The sequence below is a fragment of the Pelodiscus sinensis genome, chromosome 11 (assembly GCF_052426305.1).
Source record: "Pelodiscus sinensis isolate ZL-2025 chromosome 11, ASM5242630v1, whole genome shotgun sequence".
Taxonomy (NCBI): Eukaryota; Metazoa; Chordata; order Testudines; family Trionychidae; genus Pelodiscus; species Pelodiscus sinensis.
In genome coordinates, this window is record NC_143062.1 from 42,404,536 (window position 1) to 42,424,788 (window position 20,253).

At 41.5% G+C, this 20,253-nt stretch overlaps 1 protein-coding gene across 48 annotated transcripts in view; it reads left to right on the forward strand.

Moving 5' to 3' along the window:
* The window catches only part of FOXP1 (forkhead box P1), a 561,728-nt gene that overhangs the window by 468,637 nt on the left and 72,838 nt on the right, over nt 1-20,253 (forward strand). For all 48 annotated transcript variants that reach the window (XM_089781253.1, XM_075938629.2, XM_075938606.2 and 45 more), the window contains 2 exons: nt 2,118-2,277; nt 9,047-9,251. In XM_089781253.1, coding sequence (XP_089637379.1) covers nt 2,118-2,277; nt 9,047-9,251 — 365 coding nt within the window. The remainder of the gene's footprint in view (nt 1-2,117; nt 2,278-9,046; nt 9,252-20,253) is intronic.

Consider the following 20,253-nt stretch of genomic DNA (forward strand, 5'->3'; position numbering starts at 1 on the left):
AGAAACCCACATGTCCAAAGCAGGGCATATTTTAACTCAGTTTTTTTTATATGAGAGCATTAATATTTTTTTATTATGAGAATATATGAGGAGCCAAAAATTATTCAGACTTGAACATCACTATCACTTTGGTTCACATTAATCTGATAACTTGCGAAATAGGAAAAACAATTGGATCATTTTGAGCATGCTGTTTTACAAATGAAAATGCTGCCTCTTCCTTTTAATTTATTTAAATTTTTGTTGTCGGTTCTGTCGATTTTGTTTTTTGGAATGGAACTCAATTAACTTTCTCAGTGGTACGGGGTTAGGTCTGAAATTGCTTGTTAATATAAGATTGGTTGGGGTTTTGCTATAAAATAAACCATTTGGGATTATAGTAAAAATAGCTTCCATTACGATTAACTTCTTTCAGTAGTCTTTTTATAAAATCAAGCTTGTGTCAAGTTGAACATGACTGAGTTTGTTTTCCCATCAGTGCTCTGATACCTTTCTCATGATCCGAATGGAGTGTTCCATATGCGAATGATGTGGGTTCCCTCAGTTTTTTCAGGGACCTTTTCAAATGGATCCTCAGGTGGTGCAAACCAAGATTAGTCCAATGACTACAGTGGATTTCACTGTTGAATAGCAGATGAGGGTCTGACCCAGGCAGGATATTTAAAGTGATTATAAGGCATTAAAATGGGGATTGGGAGCAGGTCGAAATTGGACACTTCTAAGAGTATTTGTGCCTGCAGTTTTGTAAGAGTTAATTTTCTTTCCGTAATTGTTAGCTTATAATGTGGATAAGACCTCCACCTTGATACGATTCCTACCAGATTAGGGATATTAGATAATTTCCTTCTATTTATTGTACTGCTGCACTGTATTATCTTTCTATCACTCAGATAATTACTAAGGAAATCTACATAAATTGTTTTTGGCTAGCACAAGGAACTGCTAAACACTGGCATGATGTATTGATATTTTACACAACAAAAGTTTTCCTCCTGTCATTGTACAATAAATAAAAAGATATTTATCAAAATGCAAAGCCTTTCATGGTTTTTTAAGAACAAAGCAAATAAAATACAAGATGAGCATAGAAGCAAAACCTAGAGGGTTCCTTAACTGAAGCAATATTAAGGACTCTGAAGCCTCGAGTACAGTACATATTAAACACTCACATTCAAGTAAGATGTTGTTTGCTAAATTATGAATGTATGTAATTAAAATCTAGTGGCTGTTTCTATGAAAGATTTACAATGTTATTTCATCGTTTGTCATGGCTAATTAACAATATTAGATGAAGTTTTTCTTCTTCAAAGGTCTGATTTTTTCTCATTTATTTATGTCAGAAGTGATAAACAGAGTAGTTAAAAGCTTCTCCGGGCGCAGTAGTGAGAAAAGCAACATGTTCTTTTACACCTCAAAGGTTCAAGGTTCAAATCCCAGTGGAGTACAGCAACTCAGTCTTCTTTATAGTGAGAATAATTAAAAATTTCAAAGTGCAGAAAGTAAAAGTCTTAAATATAGCGTGGAGCAATTCAATATACAGGAGAAGTACTGTAACTTGATTAATGAGTAAGAGAGAGCAAGTATAGAAAATGCAATAAATTAACCCAATCAGTTGCCTTAATAGTTGAGACAATCCTTGCATGAGTAAATGGAGCATGGCACAGGATTATTTTTCATTCCTCTTAAGTATGATTTGACCTTGTAATGTGATTCTCTGTTCATCCCGAAGGATCATCAGGCACTTTAGACTACACATGGATTGCTTTATTCACCACCAAAATGCAACTGTTTCTGGTGTAAAACTCCTGTAGCGCACTATTAGCATAACAATGTGGAGTAAGAAATGGAGAATACATATTTAATATGGAGTGTAGGGGGGGTTTCGAAAGGAAGGATGGAATGTCCAGCGTGGAATTGTCCTCAAACAGGTGGTTAACATGGCTACTGAAATAATGACTTAGGATCTTTAATGAGAAATGGTCACAGCCTCCTTTTAATATCGTTGCTGGGCGATGACTATCAGCAGCCCAAGTGTTTTGAAACTGGGAACCATTTAAATGCCTTGTATAAACACTTAGCTCTGAAATGACAAATATGCCTTTTTCCTCTCCTTACAGCCACAGCAACAGCAAGTGGCTTCACAGCAGTTGGCCTTTCAGCAACAGCTCTTACAGATGCAGCAACTGCAGCAGCAGCATCTCCTCTCTTTGCAGCGCCAAGGTCTGCTCACCATCCAGCCTGGACAGGCTACACTGCCTTTGCAGCCTCTCGCTCAAGGTATGTGTTCAGGCTGGAAGCCACCAGCAGCAACAACTTCTTGGGGCTTTAGAGAAAATACCAGACAAGTGAAAAGGAATAAAAGGTCCCACTGGCTGGTAGAGTAAGGAATAAGAAATGAACTGCCAAACAGGTTGCTCATTAGAAGGTTTGTGGCTGTTCTGGGGAATCACCACACTGAAGTGTTAGATTGCACTAGCTAGAGATGGCCAATCAGCATGGAGTCTGGGTTGAGTTTGCATGAGTGTCCAGAAAGCTGGACTTGAACCTATCAATCTAGATATGTTCAGAATTGGCTTGCTGGCATTTTGCTCATGGTTAGGAATAGTTGGAGGGCAGCCTTTCTGATGTTGTTTTGGCACTTCAGGTCCTCCCTCACAGCAAATCAGACATGGGACACTTCGACCCAAATATTGCTGCTTCGTGGGAGTTGATTCCTTTTTATCTCTAGATATGGGCAACGGTGGGAATGTGTAGGTTTTTCCATACCTGTTTTACTCCTCCTAGAAATGCAGCAGACCAGATCTGTAGCTGGTGTAAACTGGCATAGCTCCATTCTCCTCTCAAACTAAAGCAAATTAGGATTAACTCCATTGAGATCAGTAACATTCTGCTGGCAGAAATTGAGAATCAGATTCTGGGCATCTTTCCACAGTTAGACACATTGCAGTAAATCAGTGCTCTTCTGAACAACGTAGGTTATTAAAGATTGCTTTAAAAGTGTCAATAGCTCCTTTTTATTTGCTATACCTTGAGAATGGTTAAAAACCTGTATTTTATTCCTCCTTCTCTACTTCATTTTCACTGGCTTTATCTGTGTGGCAAGCCTCAGGACGCTGGGCTCAGCCTGAGCCCAGACTGTTCTTACTAAGAAAGCAGATTGTACCAAGTTGGCATGGCTTGAGGAGAAGCAGGTCTTTAAAATATAAGGCTGGTATTTCTGGAGCATCTTCTCTTCTCCCGCCCTTTCCCCCTAAAAATGTGTGCTAAATATAAACTGTCAGCTCAGCATCTCAGGGAAGCACAGGCTGAATGATTGGTTTCTTCAAAGCTGTTAACAACCTCAAGCAGGCCTGCCGACAGGAGGGGTAAAAGGGACAGTTGCGAGGGTTGCCAGATAGTTTCACAAAAAGTACTGAACAGGGCAGGAAAAAAATTGGTTGACAAAGAAAAGGAAAAAAAAAAGGACCAAAGTTGTTGAGCAAAAAAAAGTGTCATGGTGCCTTTACCTCCCCACGCCCCCGCCATAAGCGGCAGGGGAAGAATGTCCCAAGCGGCCTTCCGCCCGACAAAAAACCCCAGAAAGTATATTCTGGGAGTTTTTACCAGGCAGAAGCCGCAAATACTGGACTATCTGGTACAATACTGGACACCTGGCAACCCTAGCAGTTGCCCTGTGGCACAGCAATTCAAAAGGACTCAGGGCTCCCGACCACCACCGCTGCGACTGTGGTAATAGCAGCAGCTGGAGCTTTGAACCCTTTAAATCGCCACCAGAGCTCTGTGCAGCACGCTTCAGGCAGCACAGAGGGCTGTGAGGAGAAGCCCCACAGTCCGGAATTTTCGGCTCCTGCCCAGTGAAAAAATTCAGAGAATACTAGACACCTGAGATGTCCGGTATTTTCTGAATTTTTCCCCAGCCAGGGGGCAAAAATGTCAGGCACCTGGCAACCCTACAAACACTCAGCACCCGGCCTCCTCCCCCCCCCCCCCGAGTTCCGCTCTGGCCCCCAGCCCCCCGACACCAGCCCCCATGCTTACCTGGTTCGCAAGGCTGCCAGCACAAAATGACTGCCGGCCAAAAGACCTAGGGGTCTCCCCCCTCTTCAACAGAATTTTTTCCCGGTGTTTTTTTGGGGGGGAGGTTGGGTGTGTTCGGTATTTTTGTTTCAACCATCTGGCAGCCCTAACCCCACACCTTCTGGGAACACGGAGTCAGCCCTTCCTACCCCTCTTTGCACAGGGGCCTGGCAAGGCTGGCAAGCCCCCAGGCCTCAAGTCTCAAACCCTATAATGCATTTATTCTCCTGATTCCTCACTCCCCCACAAATATATATATTTCTGCAAGAGGGAGGGTAATACAGCCCAAGTTTTAAGCTGAAGGGATGTAGCCATAGGGAGATACCTGTGTGAAATCCTCATTGGCCATATTGGGCAATGCATTTACTTCCATCCCTTTTCCAACTTGATTTTGAAGAGAGAGATAAATTATGGAGGTCTGAGACTAGAATTGCCCCACACGTGAATCTCCCATTGGTTTGATTGGATGCTGTGTCTGTGAGGGCTGCAGGATTGGGCCTTTGGTATTTACTCATCCTCTATCAACAGGGTTTGGAGGAAATAGTAGAAAACTGATCCCCAAAAAGAGACACATAGGCTATGCCATTTGTACTTGCAAAATGTTATAACCTGCATTAATTACACCTTCAGATTTATTGTTAGAAACATCGCAAGCTGTTCCTACACACCCACCGGACTCAAGCTTCAACCTTTCTAATTTTTCCCACAGCTCCTATACTATTAAGTTTGCTCAGTAAGGTTCATTATATAGTACATCAGTTAAGCTGTCCAAAAGAGGGCAATTGGGCAGTGACAAGACACGCTCATGTGTAATGTGAAAGAAATGAATGTGGTGATGCATGAAGTGTAATCTGTGCAGTAACACATCAGAGACACCAGTAGGTAATTCAGCAGTCATGGCATTGATTGATATGGTTAGGAGTGTAGTATAACTATTAGTCCCTACAACATTAGGAAGGAACATGTTTAAAATCTAAAGGGTGCCTGCCTCGCATGCGAGAGTTCACATAAATATAAACAAAGGTGTTTCAGAGGTCTGATTCTAGAAGGGAAATGAACTATAGTGTTGACATCATCCCATGTGAAACTGGGATTCAGTTTAAATAACTTGAGAATTCAGGCAGGTTGGAATACAACACATTTTTTTTTTTTTATCAGAGAGATGATGGCTTAAAACTGATGTCATTATGAGGTTTAAATCAACTTTCTGCTTGCTTGAACATGGTCACCTGGGTATGGAGGTACAAGGACAAAAAGAGGTTGAGCAACTCAGTTTGTCTTTGAGCCAGTGATACCTGGGGTTGTGAAATTGAGTTCCATGAACAGTAATCTGTCAACTGTCCCCACAACATACATTTTTTAAACCCGCGCCTGCATTTTCTTTCATAATGAAAGGGACTGGTTGTCCTGAAAAAAATGCAATGATGAGCCAGAGTTATGGTTTAAAATACTTGGTAATAAATGCCTTAAAAAGTATCTCTAGTGTACCCATTTCTTTTCAGAATATTTTGCCTGATTGGAACAAATACATTCAAATACATAAAAAGCTTGAGTAAATGTAGACACATACTCATGGCAAATTCAAACATTTGCTACCTACTCATATTCTAGATGGCATATAGTATTTGTAATCTTAATAAATGTTTCCAAGGAGTGAGCCATAGTTTATATATAACTTTTGTTTTGGTTTTCAGAATTTGTTCATTGTTTAAAACTATATTTTTGTTTCAACACTTACCTATTGTCTTATACAAAATAGCACATCCTCTAATGTTGTATTTTTGTAATCTTTGCAGTTTTATACTTGGACACATCTATGATCTGGAGTTTACATTTGAACACAGTCACAATTTTAAAATAAAGCCAATTTCAGCAGTATTCTGAACTATTCGAGCTAATTGTTCAAAATATCACATCAAATTACTGTATTACTGAGTGCAAATAATAGGATGGAGACTTTAAATAGTCTGATTTCTCTCACAGGTCAGGCAGATATAGGTCTAAATTTTGTTATATGCACTTGCAGAGTTGCAGATGTAAATAATTGTGACCAGGTGCAATTTTAGAAGTTTGATTTAAAACTTGTTCCTTAATATTAAAGTGAAATGAATATAAAGGTAAATTACATCATTTATTGTATTCATTGATTTATTGGATTTGATTTTTAGCATTTGTTCCATAATTTTGGAAGATATGGTTAGTGGCACCGTATTTAATAAGTTAGTTTGATGAGCAACTAAGCATATCTTTAATCTGTTAATTTCACATCTTAGTTAGGAATCATCTTTGGAATTATTGTTAAAGATTTAAATTTTGCTTTCTGACCAAGTGATTGGGTCATTTGAAAGTAACTAGTATCACTTGTGTACATATATGGTGTCATAATTCCAAATCTATTATCTGTTCCTGTCTGTCCTGAAAGCCTTGCTCATGTTTCCTACATTAGTTGCTACTATGCAGCATTTGCTGCCTTCCACTTCCAAAAACTTAATGTAATAGTTACCTTTCAATGTATGGTGTAATTTTCATTAATGTTAATGAGTTATGCTTGTGTATTAAGTGTAGAACAAACCTACTGATTTGGGAGGGGGAGGCTATAGCTATAATATTTAAAAGCTTTATCTTCAGATGAAGCATTCATACATCCAAAAATGACTGGGTGAATTCTATAGATTTTCCCAATTAAAAATCTATTACTTGCCCTCAGAATCAGATAGTGACAAAAAATAATATAAATGGACTATTATTCTTTCTCTGTTTGTTTTTCCCCCAAAATAAAAATAGGCATCGTCAACTCATATAGTCTTATATCAATATGTTATCATCCACAGACAAGCCTATTCACTATTGTTTCAATCGAGTAAACAGTGGTGTAAGGGTCAGCCCTGTTCACAGGTAATTGTTAGTGTGCAGACAGTCCTGTCAAGCATGTTAGCTAAAAATACATCCCACACTGTCACTTTGCAAGGTGTTTGAAAATAATCGCCCAGATGCAGCAAAACAGGACATAGGCTTGTGTACTGACCTTTCTCTTTGTTTAATTTGTCTCAGAGGTTTATTTTCAAGGGACAAGTAATAATTGACTCTGTCTAATAACTAAATGCTCATTTGGGACAAAAACCATCAAAACATAAATGACATTTGATATTTACGAAAGAAAAATGACTTGGCTTTGGAGCAGTAGATACGTCCTAAGACTGTCTGATCACCTAACATATAAATTGAAGCTTCTTTCACAATATATATTAATTGCAGATACTTTCGCATTTTTTCGTAGTGAACCGTTAGCAGAGACCAACTGTTTTTGTTAATGCTACTCTCAGAAAGGCGGGGAAGGTTATTGGTCTGTCGTGCAATAATTTACTCCTCTTTGATATGCAAACGATCCACGGTGAATATAAAAAAATCCTATCAGACTCATTTCACAGTTCTTAACCACTTAGATTCTCTGGAGTCTATCGCCTCATTAGACCAGTGCTCTCCAAAGCTAGCATAATTAAAATCTTTAACAGTTTAGCAAAGTAAAGATGTTTGGCTGATCACGTTGAGATGATTATCTATCCATTGTATTCTAAATGACAAAAATAAATTAAATTTAGACCTTGGCATTTTTTATTATGTGTTTCAAATGAATATAATGCATACTGCCTCCCCCCCTCCCCCCAGTACCGTAGGTTTGGTAGGAGACATGCCTGTTTGAGCTGCTGCTGTGTATTCGGAAAATGGCAGATTTTCTTAGGATAGCTGCAGAATTACAACAGACTGAAAGAATGAACACCGAACCAACTTACCCAGGAAGTCCAATTCTAAAGCAGACTTTTTTGGAAGGCTTTCAGTATTTCATATATTTTAAGATGTCTTTAGAAAGATGCCATCACCTCTGGTTATTCTGTTCTCCCATGCCCTTCTGAAACAGCATTGAAATGTTCTGTGATGTGAGAATGTGAGGTGTTAGATCATGCATTCTGAATAAAGATTATGTTTATGACATGATCAAAGTATAGCGTCTGGGTTATACTGGGCCAAGTTATCCCTGCTGTATATGAATTTTTATCCCACTATTGTTGTGTAAAGTTCTCATTTGGAATGCTGGCTGAACATTGTAAATAAGGTTGGTGTCCATTTTGACACTGCTATGAAGCAACATTTCTTGAAGCTTATTTTATGTTTTCATTTCACTTTTGAATGGCTCATTAGCATTGATCTAAGAAATGACAGTAATAATAGTGTTACTTGTATAGAAAGTTATACAGTTTTTCAATAGACACATCCATCAATTAAGTGAGCAGTACTAGAAACCAAAATTAATGAGAAAGATAGGTGTGTTAATGAAATAATCATAGTATAATCAATTTGACTGTTAAAATTTGAAAAGCATTCCAGGAAGACAATATGAATTCATAATTTATGTCTAAAAGTGATTAATAAAAACTGTATTTAATAACAACGCTATTTGTCATCATTTAAAACTAAACCGCAAAATTAGTCATATTTGTAGTTCATCTTATCATTGTAACACAGTTGAATAATTTTATTTAAAAATCTTCCTTGGTTCTAAAAATAGACTAGAATGCATTCTGTTCTTGTTAAAAATGTAGCAAAACTTCTTCAGAGGTTCCAGAGTATAGCTTGGCCCCACTTTCTTGCAATCATCTCATAGACAAAATTCATTTGGAGCTGTGCCTCTGAAGGGACTCTGGGATTGGACCGTCTGATACAAAAATCATAGAAATACTAATTAACAGCACATTTTCCCCCCAGAAATCTTGCTTCTGTAGGAATTACATGTTGGGTGCTGATCAATTTAGCAGGAAAAATGAAGTGTTACTTGTATTAGCCTTTAGTTAACAGAAAAACCCCACAGAAAACTAACACTAGGCTTTGTTTACTGACTCTTTGATTTAATTACTGTTTTAAGACGGCCGAATTAGCTGTTAATTGATTTAATTATCCAATTTGTTTGTTTTAGGCATGATTCCAACAGAATTGCAGCAGCTCTGGAAAGAAGTAACAAGCTCTCACACAGCAGAGGAAACAGCCAGCAACAATCACAGCAGTTTGGACCTGTCCACCACATGTGTCTCCTCTTCAGCACCTTCTAAGACCTCCTTAATAATAAACCCACATGCCTCAACTAATGGACAGTTATCGGTCCACACTCCTAAAAGGGAGAGGTAGGTGCTGGTAGAATTTACATCTATCTACGTGTACATCAGTATCTGGTTATTGTGTCATTGGTGACTCAAAGGGGAGAGCCTAGCCCACACTTTTTGCCTTTGCTTTCTCTCCTCCCATTGATGGGTTTACAGAAAATTGATGATAGTCAGAATTTGGCCCTTTTGTTTAGGTCTTTGATACAATTAGCAAGTTACAATGTTACACCAATGCGGGCATGATTAGTTTAGTAAATACGACCTGATCTGTGATGTGGTTATAATTGTTTTAAGTTTTCCAGCATGGTATTCGTGTTACTGTTGATGTGCCCTCTAGATAGAATTAATTGGTCAGTAACCTCCCATTTCATCATAAATCATCCACTTGTTACTATGTAGTTGTTCCTTATCTTTCACTGTGTTACGTGGTTGCAGATGTTCTGCACTCACCCACTATGACAGATCAGAGCAGACTTGAGTTCTCCAGGTTGATAAGAACTGTACTATGTCTTTTAAAGTGCTTGTAAATTCAGAGTACTGGCCATAAGGGTGGTTTTTAAAAGTTGGAATAATGTGTACTTGCCTGGATGATGGTTTTAAAGTGGTGGCTTAAGTCAGGAGTTGTCTGTTGAAGATGATTCTTAAGTACTGGTTCTACTAAATGTGAACACTATTTTATTGAGATTTTTCTCCCCTCCCTCCCCCCGACATTTCTGCATCAGGTACTTCTAACATTTTTAAACTATTGATTACAGTGAAATATATGTTCCTAAGTAATGGATAGTTCTTGTTCTTGCTTGCAAAGCTACTGTAAGAGTTCAGGCATAAAGTTTAGTCTAAAGCCTGAGGGCACACACCCATGTGTCAAACCAAGATATATGCTTGTGTTCCCCTTGTAAGGTTCCACATGTGGCTTCCCTCCTTCCCCCCCCAGGGTACAGCTCACAAAGCCACCCCTCCCCCATGGCTTGTAAACATGTCCCCACACCCCTGAAAATGGCCCTCTCCTCCTGGCTCCCTTTCCTCACCGGGGCAGGGGAGCCATCTGGCCTGGCTATTAAAGATGGAGTATTAAAGATGGCATCGGCCAGCGGGAGCCTGATGTGGCCAAAAAGCCTCTAAACGTTTTCTTAAAGGGGCAGTCATGGGGTTGTGTTGTTTTTTTTTTCCGCACTGGATCCACTCATATCTTGGCTCTTTGCCTGGAATGGGTTGGCCACCCCTGTTCTACAGCATGCTCAGATGAGAAATGCTGTCCTTACCTCAAATGACATGATGGACAGGTGTGTTTGGGATTTCAGCCAGGTTGCCTGCTCTGTCTTTCATACCAACTCTCACCTTGCTGCTGTAAGGAGATCCTGATCTTTGAACCCCTTACTGTAGTCTTCATCCCTCTACCAGCCTGCTAACTTCCACAGGTGGGATGTCTCTTGCTGTTTTCCTCCTCCCACTCCCCAGAAGTCTCTGGTTTTCTACAAACAGCAGAGTGAGATTGACTTGATTCCTTTCCCTTTTGTCTACAGAGGTTCTGAGCAGCAACATTGAAACTCTTTTTGCTGCTAATTGAAAACAGCAGCAGAGGAATTGGGTCGGCAGACTAAGGAAGACAGTACTGTATACTTTAGTGGGCGTGTCAGAAGGTTCCTTTTGCTAGCCTAGAAACTTAATTTTCAGTTTTTGGTGAAAGTTAGGTTCCTCAAAAGTGGATAGTTTTGTTCTTCCTTCACCCTTTTGCTCCCTGGGAAGTAGATGAGTGATTTTTTTTCAAGCCTGGGAGCTATCCCAGTGATTGAAAGCATGTTGATAAGAAAACAGCATAAACACATATTGGATCTTTCTAACATTAAGCAAATCAAGCTGTTATGAATAGGTATAATATATAGAAGAACACACTGTTGAGAAAATTACTTTTGAGGCACTGTTATGTACAGTAGGAATAATTTTGTTCCTTGCATAGGAAGGACTCTGACCTGCCTATGACTGTACATTCTTATATTGGTATGATACCAATGTATTGGTCGTAACATGTGCCATCAAGGATATAGTTTCCATGAAGTACTAGATAGGGTTCTAAACTAACTTAATAGTGTTTCATTAAATGAACTAAAACAACTGAACTTAGAAGGGTTTATAATTTTCTGTTCATATTTATACTCTTGTATTTTCAAAAAATATACAGGCAGTCCCTGGGTTACGTGGCTCTGACTTACGTTGGATCCCTACTTACGAACGAGCCCCGCCCCCAGCAGACCGCCGAGACGCTCCGCGGCGGTCCCGCCGCCCGCGTCCTCTGCGGCGAGAAAAGCCATTCCACGTCTCCCTGGTCAGCTGGGGGGGCCCCCTCCCAGCAGACCAGGGAGACGCGGAGCAAAGCCGTGGAGGATGCGGGCGGCGGGACCGCGGCGCGTCTCGGCGGTCCCGCCGCCCACGTCTCCCTGGTCTACTGGGGGGGGGGTGGTGCAGCTAGTGTGCCCCCCCACCCCCCTAGCAGACCAGGCTATTCTCGCCGCGGAGGACGTGGGCGGCAGGACCGCCGAGATGCACCGTGGTCCCACCGCCCGCGTCCTCCGCGGCGAGAAAAGCCGCTCCGCGTCTCCCTGGTCTGCTGGGGCGGGGGGCGCAGCTAGTGTGCCCCCCCCCAGCAGACCAGGCTTTTCTCGCCGACGCCTGGGGTAGAGCAGCTGAGGGGCTGCCGGGTTGGTCCCACAACGCCGAGGTGCGGCGCTACTGGACCTACCCGACAGCGCCCCAGCTGCTCTGTCCCAGGCGTCCAGATTCAGCCGCTGTTGAAATTGATCAGCGGCTAATTCCAGGAAGCCCGGGGCAGAGCAGCTCTGCCTCGGGCTTCCTGAAGTCAGCCGCTGGTCAGTGTCAGCTGCAGCTGACTTGGGAACACCTGGGGCAGAGCAGCTGGGGTGCTGCCGGGTTGGTCCAGTAGCGCCAAGGAGCGGCGCTGCGAGACCAACCCAGCAGCACCCCAGCTGTTCTGCCCCAGGCGTGTCTGATTCAGCCGCTGCTGGTCAGTTTCAACAGCGGCTGAATCTGGACGCCAGTTCCGACTTGCATACAAATTCAACTTAAGAACAAACTTACAGTCCCTATCTTGTACGTAACCCAGGGACTGCCTGTATCCGCTTTTTAAAACCACTAAAGACCTCACCACCAAATGGGTCTCCTTCCAGTAGGAAACAATAGGTTCCTCCCTAAATTAGGCTTGGAACATAGTGAGATGCATGAATCCATTTTGAAATAGGAATTTCTACATTATTGTAAAGTAGAGCTGGAAAATATTCTGTCTATACAATATATTATAGAGCAAGAGTGGGGAACTTTTTTCATGTCATGGGCCGCTGACCAATAAAAAAAATCAGTCAGGGGTTTGCACACAAGTGAGAAAAACAAAAAAACCCGCACCCCTCAACAGTGCCTGCACCCTAAGCCTCAGGAGCCAGATCCAGGCAAGCTGGGGACTGCATCCAGCCCTGGGGTCTTAGGTTCCCCAACTCCGTTAAAAAGGTTGGTCTGAAGGCAATTACTCTCTGCAAACAAGGTCATACATATGTTTTGTTAGTGCAATTCCCCACAATAATTAGGAAGTTATTAATATATCACTGAATATTTTGAGGTGAAATAGGTTAGAGACCTTCAGAAAAAACTCAGTTAAATACATAATATACAGTATATCTTTAGTTTATTACAATGCTTAATTGTTTTTCTGTCACATTCCTTTATCATATTATCAAAATACAAAACACAAACAATGTTGGGATTAAAATAAAAGGGCCATGGACTTAGCTTTGCCTTTCACTATTTGTGATATTGAAGGTTTATGCCATCCATTAGCTTCAGTGATTGAATTACATCTTTATCCATAAGTAGAGCAGGAGACTACACACAGAAGAATGCCTACTGATGCACTTAAGGATTTTGTAGCAGTCTCATCAGGCACTGTGGTGCCTGCCTAGATTTCAGATGACACAAAACTCTTCTTGTTTAGACATATTTCACTCATTTCCTCTTTGAAATCGTATTTATCTACCATCACTATATTCAGGCTGGTAAATGAGCAATAAGAAAAGAGTACCCCTCTTCGGGGTCAAGGTGTATATTTAAAACTAAGTGACAGGGAAAATATGCAGAATAATAGCAGAGAGAGCATGGACTTCATGTTTTTATTCTCATCTCATACCAGATTGAAAAATGAAGCTAGGGGAAAAAATATATAGACCTCATCCTGCACTTAGCGCTCAGTCAAAACTCATATTGACATCAGTGCAGATTTTGCTCATATATGAAGGGATGTCAGGATATGGCCTGATGTGTCAGGATATGTACGAATGGCAGTGCTGAACATCAATCTTCACCTCTCCATAGAAGGCTACAAGTGGCACATAAGCTCATTGGAAGCATAAAAGTTCCTTTCTTAGCAACACACTGTGCTATGGGTGGTTTTGGCTGTTGCTTTTCTGCCCACAGTGCCTAGACAGTTGCATCTTGGAACACTTTCTGTTCCATGTGGCATTCTGAAATCTTTGGGAACGAGAAAATGGATTTCAGTGGCTTCAGCAACTGAGACACTGCTGAAATGGGCATTAGCACAAAACCCTAAACATGTGAGCGAGATCTTAGCACCATGCTACGACGTGTTTCTACGCTGCAGTGGCTTCAAAAGAGAGGGGAACCTGCACAAATTCGGCAAATGAAGATTCCTCGAGCTTGGGAGGTTGCCTTGCACATAGGGCAAGGGCCTAAAGTAAGAAATGGGATGAGCAGTTCCATTCCCTTTATTCCTCTATCCATCCAGGACATATATCAAGCCCTGCTTGGCTGGACTCAAGGGTGGGAGCCTATGTCTTTTATTCTGTCTGATCCTGAGTAGAACAGTTAGTTGTGTAGAATCACAGAAAACTAGAACGGGAAGGGACCTGAAGAGGTTCTCAAGTCCAGTGTCCTGCCCTCCTGGTAAGATCCATCACCGTCTAGATAATCCCTGATAGATTTTTACCTAGTCTGCTCTTAAATATCTCCAGTGATGGAAATTCCACAACCTCCCTAGTCAATTTATTCCAGTCTTTAACCATCCTGGCTGTTAGGAAGTTTTTCCTAATGTCCAACCTAAACTTCCCTTGCTGCAATTTAAGCCCATTGCTTCTTGTCCTGTCATCAGAGGCCCAGGAAAACAATTTTTCTCCCTCCCCTTTTAAGTACTTGAAAACTGCTATCATGTCCCCTCTGTTTTTTTTTTTCTCTAAACTAAACAAACCCAGTTCTTTCAGTCTTTCTTCATAGCTCATGTTTTCTAGACCTTTAATCATTTTTGTTGCTCTTCTCTGCACCTTCTCCAGTTTCTCCATCCACATCTTTCTTGAAATGTGGTGCCCAGAACTGGACACACCATACTCCAACTGAGGCCTAAGCAGTGCAGAAAACATGAGCATCACTGTGATCAGGATTTGAATCTGCACTGGGAAACCTTGTTGGATTTCTAATCCAACACCTTAACCACTCAGCCATCGCAGCTATGGAAATTGAATTGGAGCTGAGAGGGTGAACTGGCTGTCTCTCAGTATGATTAAGATGGAGGTCATCTTCACAGAATGGGGAAAGCCACAGGAAGAGTTGGCCAACCTGAAATCAGCATCATGAGTGAGGGAATAGAATCACCGCCCGTTACTCATCTCTGCTGGTTGGATAGGCTAGATTCAGGCATGCTCCAGGGTGCTCAGTTTGCCACTGAAACCAAAATGCCTCTCTTCCTCCCCCCCCCCCCCCCCCGTATCCGTAGCATCAGGCACGCATGTATATTTTCATTTAACATGCAGGCTGAGCACCAGTCATTTGTGCATTTGCTACCTCCCAACTAAGCTGCTGTAACTCACGCTACGAACTCTTGAGACCATCTGGGAGCTGGACTGAAGGAGCAGTGTTTCACCTGGGGCACACAATGCACAGGTCCTCCGTAGTCTATCACTTTGTATGGATCTGCAGAGTCCTGTGTCCTGGAGACAAGATGGGGAGAGAAAGACAGCAGTTGCCATGGGGCCCAGCCATTCAAAGGGATACAGAGCTCGCCGCTGCTGCTGCAGTAGTAGCAGTGGTGGCTGGGACCCTGAACCCTTTATATACCTGCCAGAGCATTGCACCACCCACTCTAGACAGCTCTGAGGACTGGGGGGAGGAGCATCCTCTGAGTGGTGCAGAGGATTAGCTGTCCTGGCCCTGCCCTTTCCGCCTGAGTCCTCGTCCCTTCCAGTAGCATGGAACTGGCTCCACCCCGCCTTGCCTAGGGAGCCCGTTCAGGCTCTCAGCTCCCTTGGGGCCACCCAGGTGTCATCCTTCTCCTGCCCCCATGATATCTGTGCATTGATTATCAGGGAAGATGCACCTGTTTAAAAGCAATGGGACTGGTGGTGATCTTCATCATAAGACCATGGGAACTTGCTATCAGCCTTGATTTGACTCACCCCAAAATTATAGTTTTAGCTGTGAACAACAACAAAAATAGAAAAAGCTCCAGATACTCTAGCAATTAATTGTTTAAAGGTACTTACCAACGCTCACCCAGCAGCAGTAAATAATCACAATAGGGTAGGGGTAACTTTGACTTGGAGGGCATGCTGTAAAGCCATTCCTCCCCCACCCGTGGGCTTTTGGACAGGGATTAAGCATTAAGGGTGCAGGTTGGTTATGTGGGAGTTGCCTCCTCCTCTTTCTCTGGTACATTTTAGGGATGTAATAGTATAGTTGATTAACCAATAAGCAAAAGCTTATAGATTAATGCTATAGACCAGCGGTGAACAACCCATGGGTCGCAACTCCCAAGGGGGTCGCAGCTGTCTTCCGGGGTGGGTTGCAGGGCTGGCTGCCATAGGGGGAGTGGCAGGCAAGTGGAGCGGCATTTAATGGGACCACACTTTTTTTTCCCCCTCTCAACCAAAATTTTCCTAGGGGTCGCACTGGGAAAAAAGGTTGCGCACCACTGCTATAGACTACACACATTTCCCTCCACCCACCCACCCACCCACCCACTTGCCAGTAAATTTTTTAGCAGGCTGGCCAGTATTCAGTCCTGGCTTGAAATGGGTCCAGGACCTACTCCTGCTGCAGCTCTGCATTTAAAGTGTATTAGCAGGCAGCCCGGCTCAGTTCTGGCTCACACCATATCCGGGAATTCAGACCCTAGACAGGGGCTGCTGCCACCTTGCGCTGCTGCCTCTTCATCAGAGGCAGCAGCACAGGGTGACAGGTGGGAGATGGTCCACAAGGGGAGCTGGTTTTTAAACCGGCTCCCCTCGTGAACCAGCTCCTGCCTGGCACCCTGCACTGCTGCCTCTGTATCAGTGTGGCATGGCAGGGGGCTCCTCAGGAATGAGACCGGAGCTCACTGGCTACCGGCCCTGCCTCCGGGGACTATAGAATAGTCGACTAACCGATAAGAATTCTTGAGGTTGCTTGACTATTCAATTAACTGCTATTTAACATCCCTAGTACATTTTACTGAAGCAGTTCCTTTGGATTTTGTGGAGTTGTCGATCCAGTGGACTTAATTCTGTTGTTGCTGACCATACTGTAAGGTAGGAGTAACTCCAGAACTTATAGGCACCCATGCAAAACCATTGGCATCATGTTCTGGATGTGGTGCATTTGAGCAATGGATAAGTACTTCAAAAGAATGAGGGAAATAAATTGTTTATATATTTTTTACCATGCTCAGATGTCACCAAGCTCAGACCCCAGTCCCTATATTCGATCACTCTAAGCTCGAGAACTTACTCACCCATCCCAGATTGGTGCATATGGGCTCAGATTTGTGATGATGGTGTCAGCGGTGAAAACAACAATTAATTTGTGGAGGCAGCCACCAGAGCTGGATCACAGTTCTCCTCTACTACTAGACAAGTAGCAAATGCAACCACCCATGCTCAGAATCTTCCCTGGGATGTGTGTGCTCAGCTTCAGAAGAAAAGAGCCAAATAAGAGCCAAATGCATTTTAGTGCGGTGGGTATTCCCAGTTCGTAAAATAGGTCAGAGAAAAGAGAGAGGTTGGTACAGAGAGGTGGTTTTGGGTTGCTGGGGTTTTTTGGTTGGTTGGTTGGTTATTTTTAATGCCCTGTGCATAGTACATTGAGAGAAATCTTTCTTAATTAAATGATATAATTCCAGCTAGAAATAATGGGTTAACACTTGCATTCATTTTGTTTTTAAATGTATATTACATTGATGCTTTTGTCCCACATTGAGCCCAGTTTTGTAAGTAGCGGTAGCAGCAGCAGCCGCTCTGGGGTTTGGTGCGCAGCAATCTGTTAAGGAGATAAATAATCTGCTTTGGCATGACACTCCTACTCTCCTCTTTAATTTGTCTTACACAAGGAAAATTATAATTAAATCATTCAGGGTAAACCCTTGAGTGTTGAGAAGGAAAAAAACACACTTTGGTAAAGATTGCCAATAGAGACCAACTTCCCTGTTGTGGCATGCAGACATTTATCAATATTCAGCACTATTAAAGGGAGAACATTTCGTGTGATTTGTGAGGCGGATGCCAAAGCTCAAATCAAGGCTTGTTAAGATCCTTTCCTCATGCAATCATGGATATTCAGCATCATTAGAATTCAGCACTGCCTGTGTGTTTCATGCTTTGATTTTAGTTAGACAATTTAATAGTGTTTATTGTACTGCTTTTATATATATATAAAATGCACGTATATGTATTTCCCTCAATGCAATAAACACATCTCATTCATCAGTACCCCAAGGGAAATACTTAGTTATAAATACTTGAATTCACAAAGGATAAGCAAAAGGGAGACCATCAACTAGCATGCAAACCTCTCATCATCTTATCAGCATTTTCTACACTCTTTTCACAGTAAGTAAATAAGTAAATAAAGCTAGTTAGAAACGTCTACTACATGTAGGTGCTTCACGGGCAATACCTTGTGAGGTTTTTAATATTGTTTCTCTGCATCTTAATTTTGAGGAAACTCAATTTTTGTTAACACAGTAGAAAAGATGTATTTGCTGAAGTGTCTTTATGTATATGACTCCTAACAGTTGGCAGGTGTTAAAACTGCATATAAATATGTTTTTTATAATTGTATGTATTTTAAGCCAATATATATATATATATATATATATATATATATATATATGTGAATGATTATCTATCTGTCTATCTATTTTCATTTACAATTAATAATGATCCTTCATAATATACTTTGTGACCAACTTATGAAAAGCACTATAGAAGAGCTAGATGGTGATATTATTATTATTATTATGTAATGTAACGCATAAAGACCCAAAGTATTCTGAGATGTCTGTACACTGATCCAGTCACCCTTGAAGTCCTAAAGCAGTCCTCAGGCTGCTGTAACATGCCCTGTTGCCAGCTCTCCCAAGAGTCTGGAATGGCACCGGGAGCAGACCCTGCATTTGGAGAGGGAGCTATAGATATGTATATAAAATATGAAGTTACCATGGACTTTATGAGATCACCCAGGGAGCTCAGTTTATTCTAAATCTATACCAGCCCCTCTCCTTTTCCACAATACAGGTGGCACAGAGCCGATGATATAGTTGGCTAACGGCTCCCAAAAGGTGGTGGATATTGTTCCTCTTTCACACTTTTACATGGGCAGAGGAGCAATCTAGACTTTTGCGTTATGTTTGTGCCATTTAGGGCCAAATTCAGTCAGCCTTCCTCGCCTTGAGAAGTGCCCTTTCCTTCCATCTCACATAAATTCTGAATGCATCTTATAACTCAGAACTTCCCAGGACAACATACAATTGGCATTCTCATTACAGCTAAAGAAGGAACCACTAACTGCCATTTGTTTTCCTGTTCTGAGTCAGTTTACTACTCATTCAGCTTTTTTAAAATTTCCACTTCCATCACCTAGGTCCATGGTTGCTAATTTTCATTATCAATGTTTTTTTTAATCCGAGTTTATAACATTGATTACATTTACTGCGTGCACCATCTACCACGGTAGTCATTTCTTTGTGGAATTTTAGCAAATTAGTTACGCATGACCCTTTCCTCATCAATCCATGTTCGAGGCCTTTAATCGAATGATGTTTTTCAGGGTATTCAAACCCCCCCACAAAACTGTTCCTAGGATTTCCCTCCACAAGTGTTGTTAAGATAACAATCTGTAATTGCTTACTCTATCATATAGCCCTTTTTTGATTAAGGACATTATGTTAGCCACTTTAAAGTCCTCAGGAACCTGACCTGACATCAGAGAACTTGTGAACTCAAAGATTTTATTGGTTTCTGGTCACATGTAATAATGATCAGTTATACAACACAACCTCGACACTAAACTAGTGTATCAAAAAAGCACTTTAAATAGATTGGGTGAGCCTTGGCAGACACACATCAGAACTTTTCCAAATTTTAGCATATGTATTGTTTTATACCTCCATCTGGCCAACAGATCATTGTTTAATATCTGAGTACTTTGCATATCTCCTCCCTTTTCTTGCAGCTCAGATAATTACATGTCTGTTTAATGCAGCTTAATGGTTTTTTTACATACCAAATAAATAGCTGATGATTTTCTGCTAATTGTGTACATATGTGCACTTTATTTAATTGTGGCAGCTAGAATTTTAGTAACACGTTCCTGTCTCACTACTTAGTGTCCAACTAATATCTTCTTCAATTAAAGATGTGTTTGTATATTGATGTTAAAAGTTGACCTGTTTTAGTTTTTTCTAAAATATGGGATGCCTGTTTTCTTTTTCTTCCCCTCCACCCCCCTTTTGTGCCAGAGAATCATTTTTCAGTATATGCACCAGAGATACTTAGTGTAGGAAGAAGCCAGACAGGAAGATGAAGAATAGTTGTATTATTTTCAGTCACACATAAAAGAGTTTGGTAAGGAAAAAGAAACACCCTTGAGAATGTCTTAAAATGGAGAGTAGGATAGGTGATTTTCATATGACTATTTCCTCTGCTGTTCAATAAAATTCAAGCATTGAGTATCACAGCTGTTAAATCACATATTATGCCTT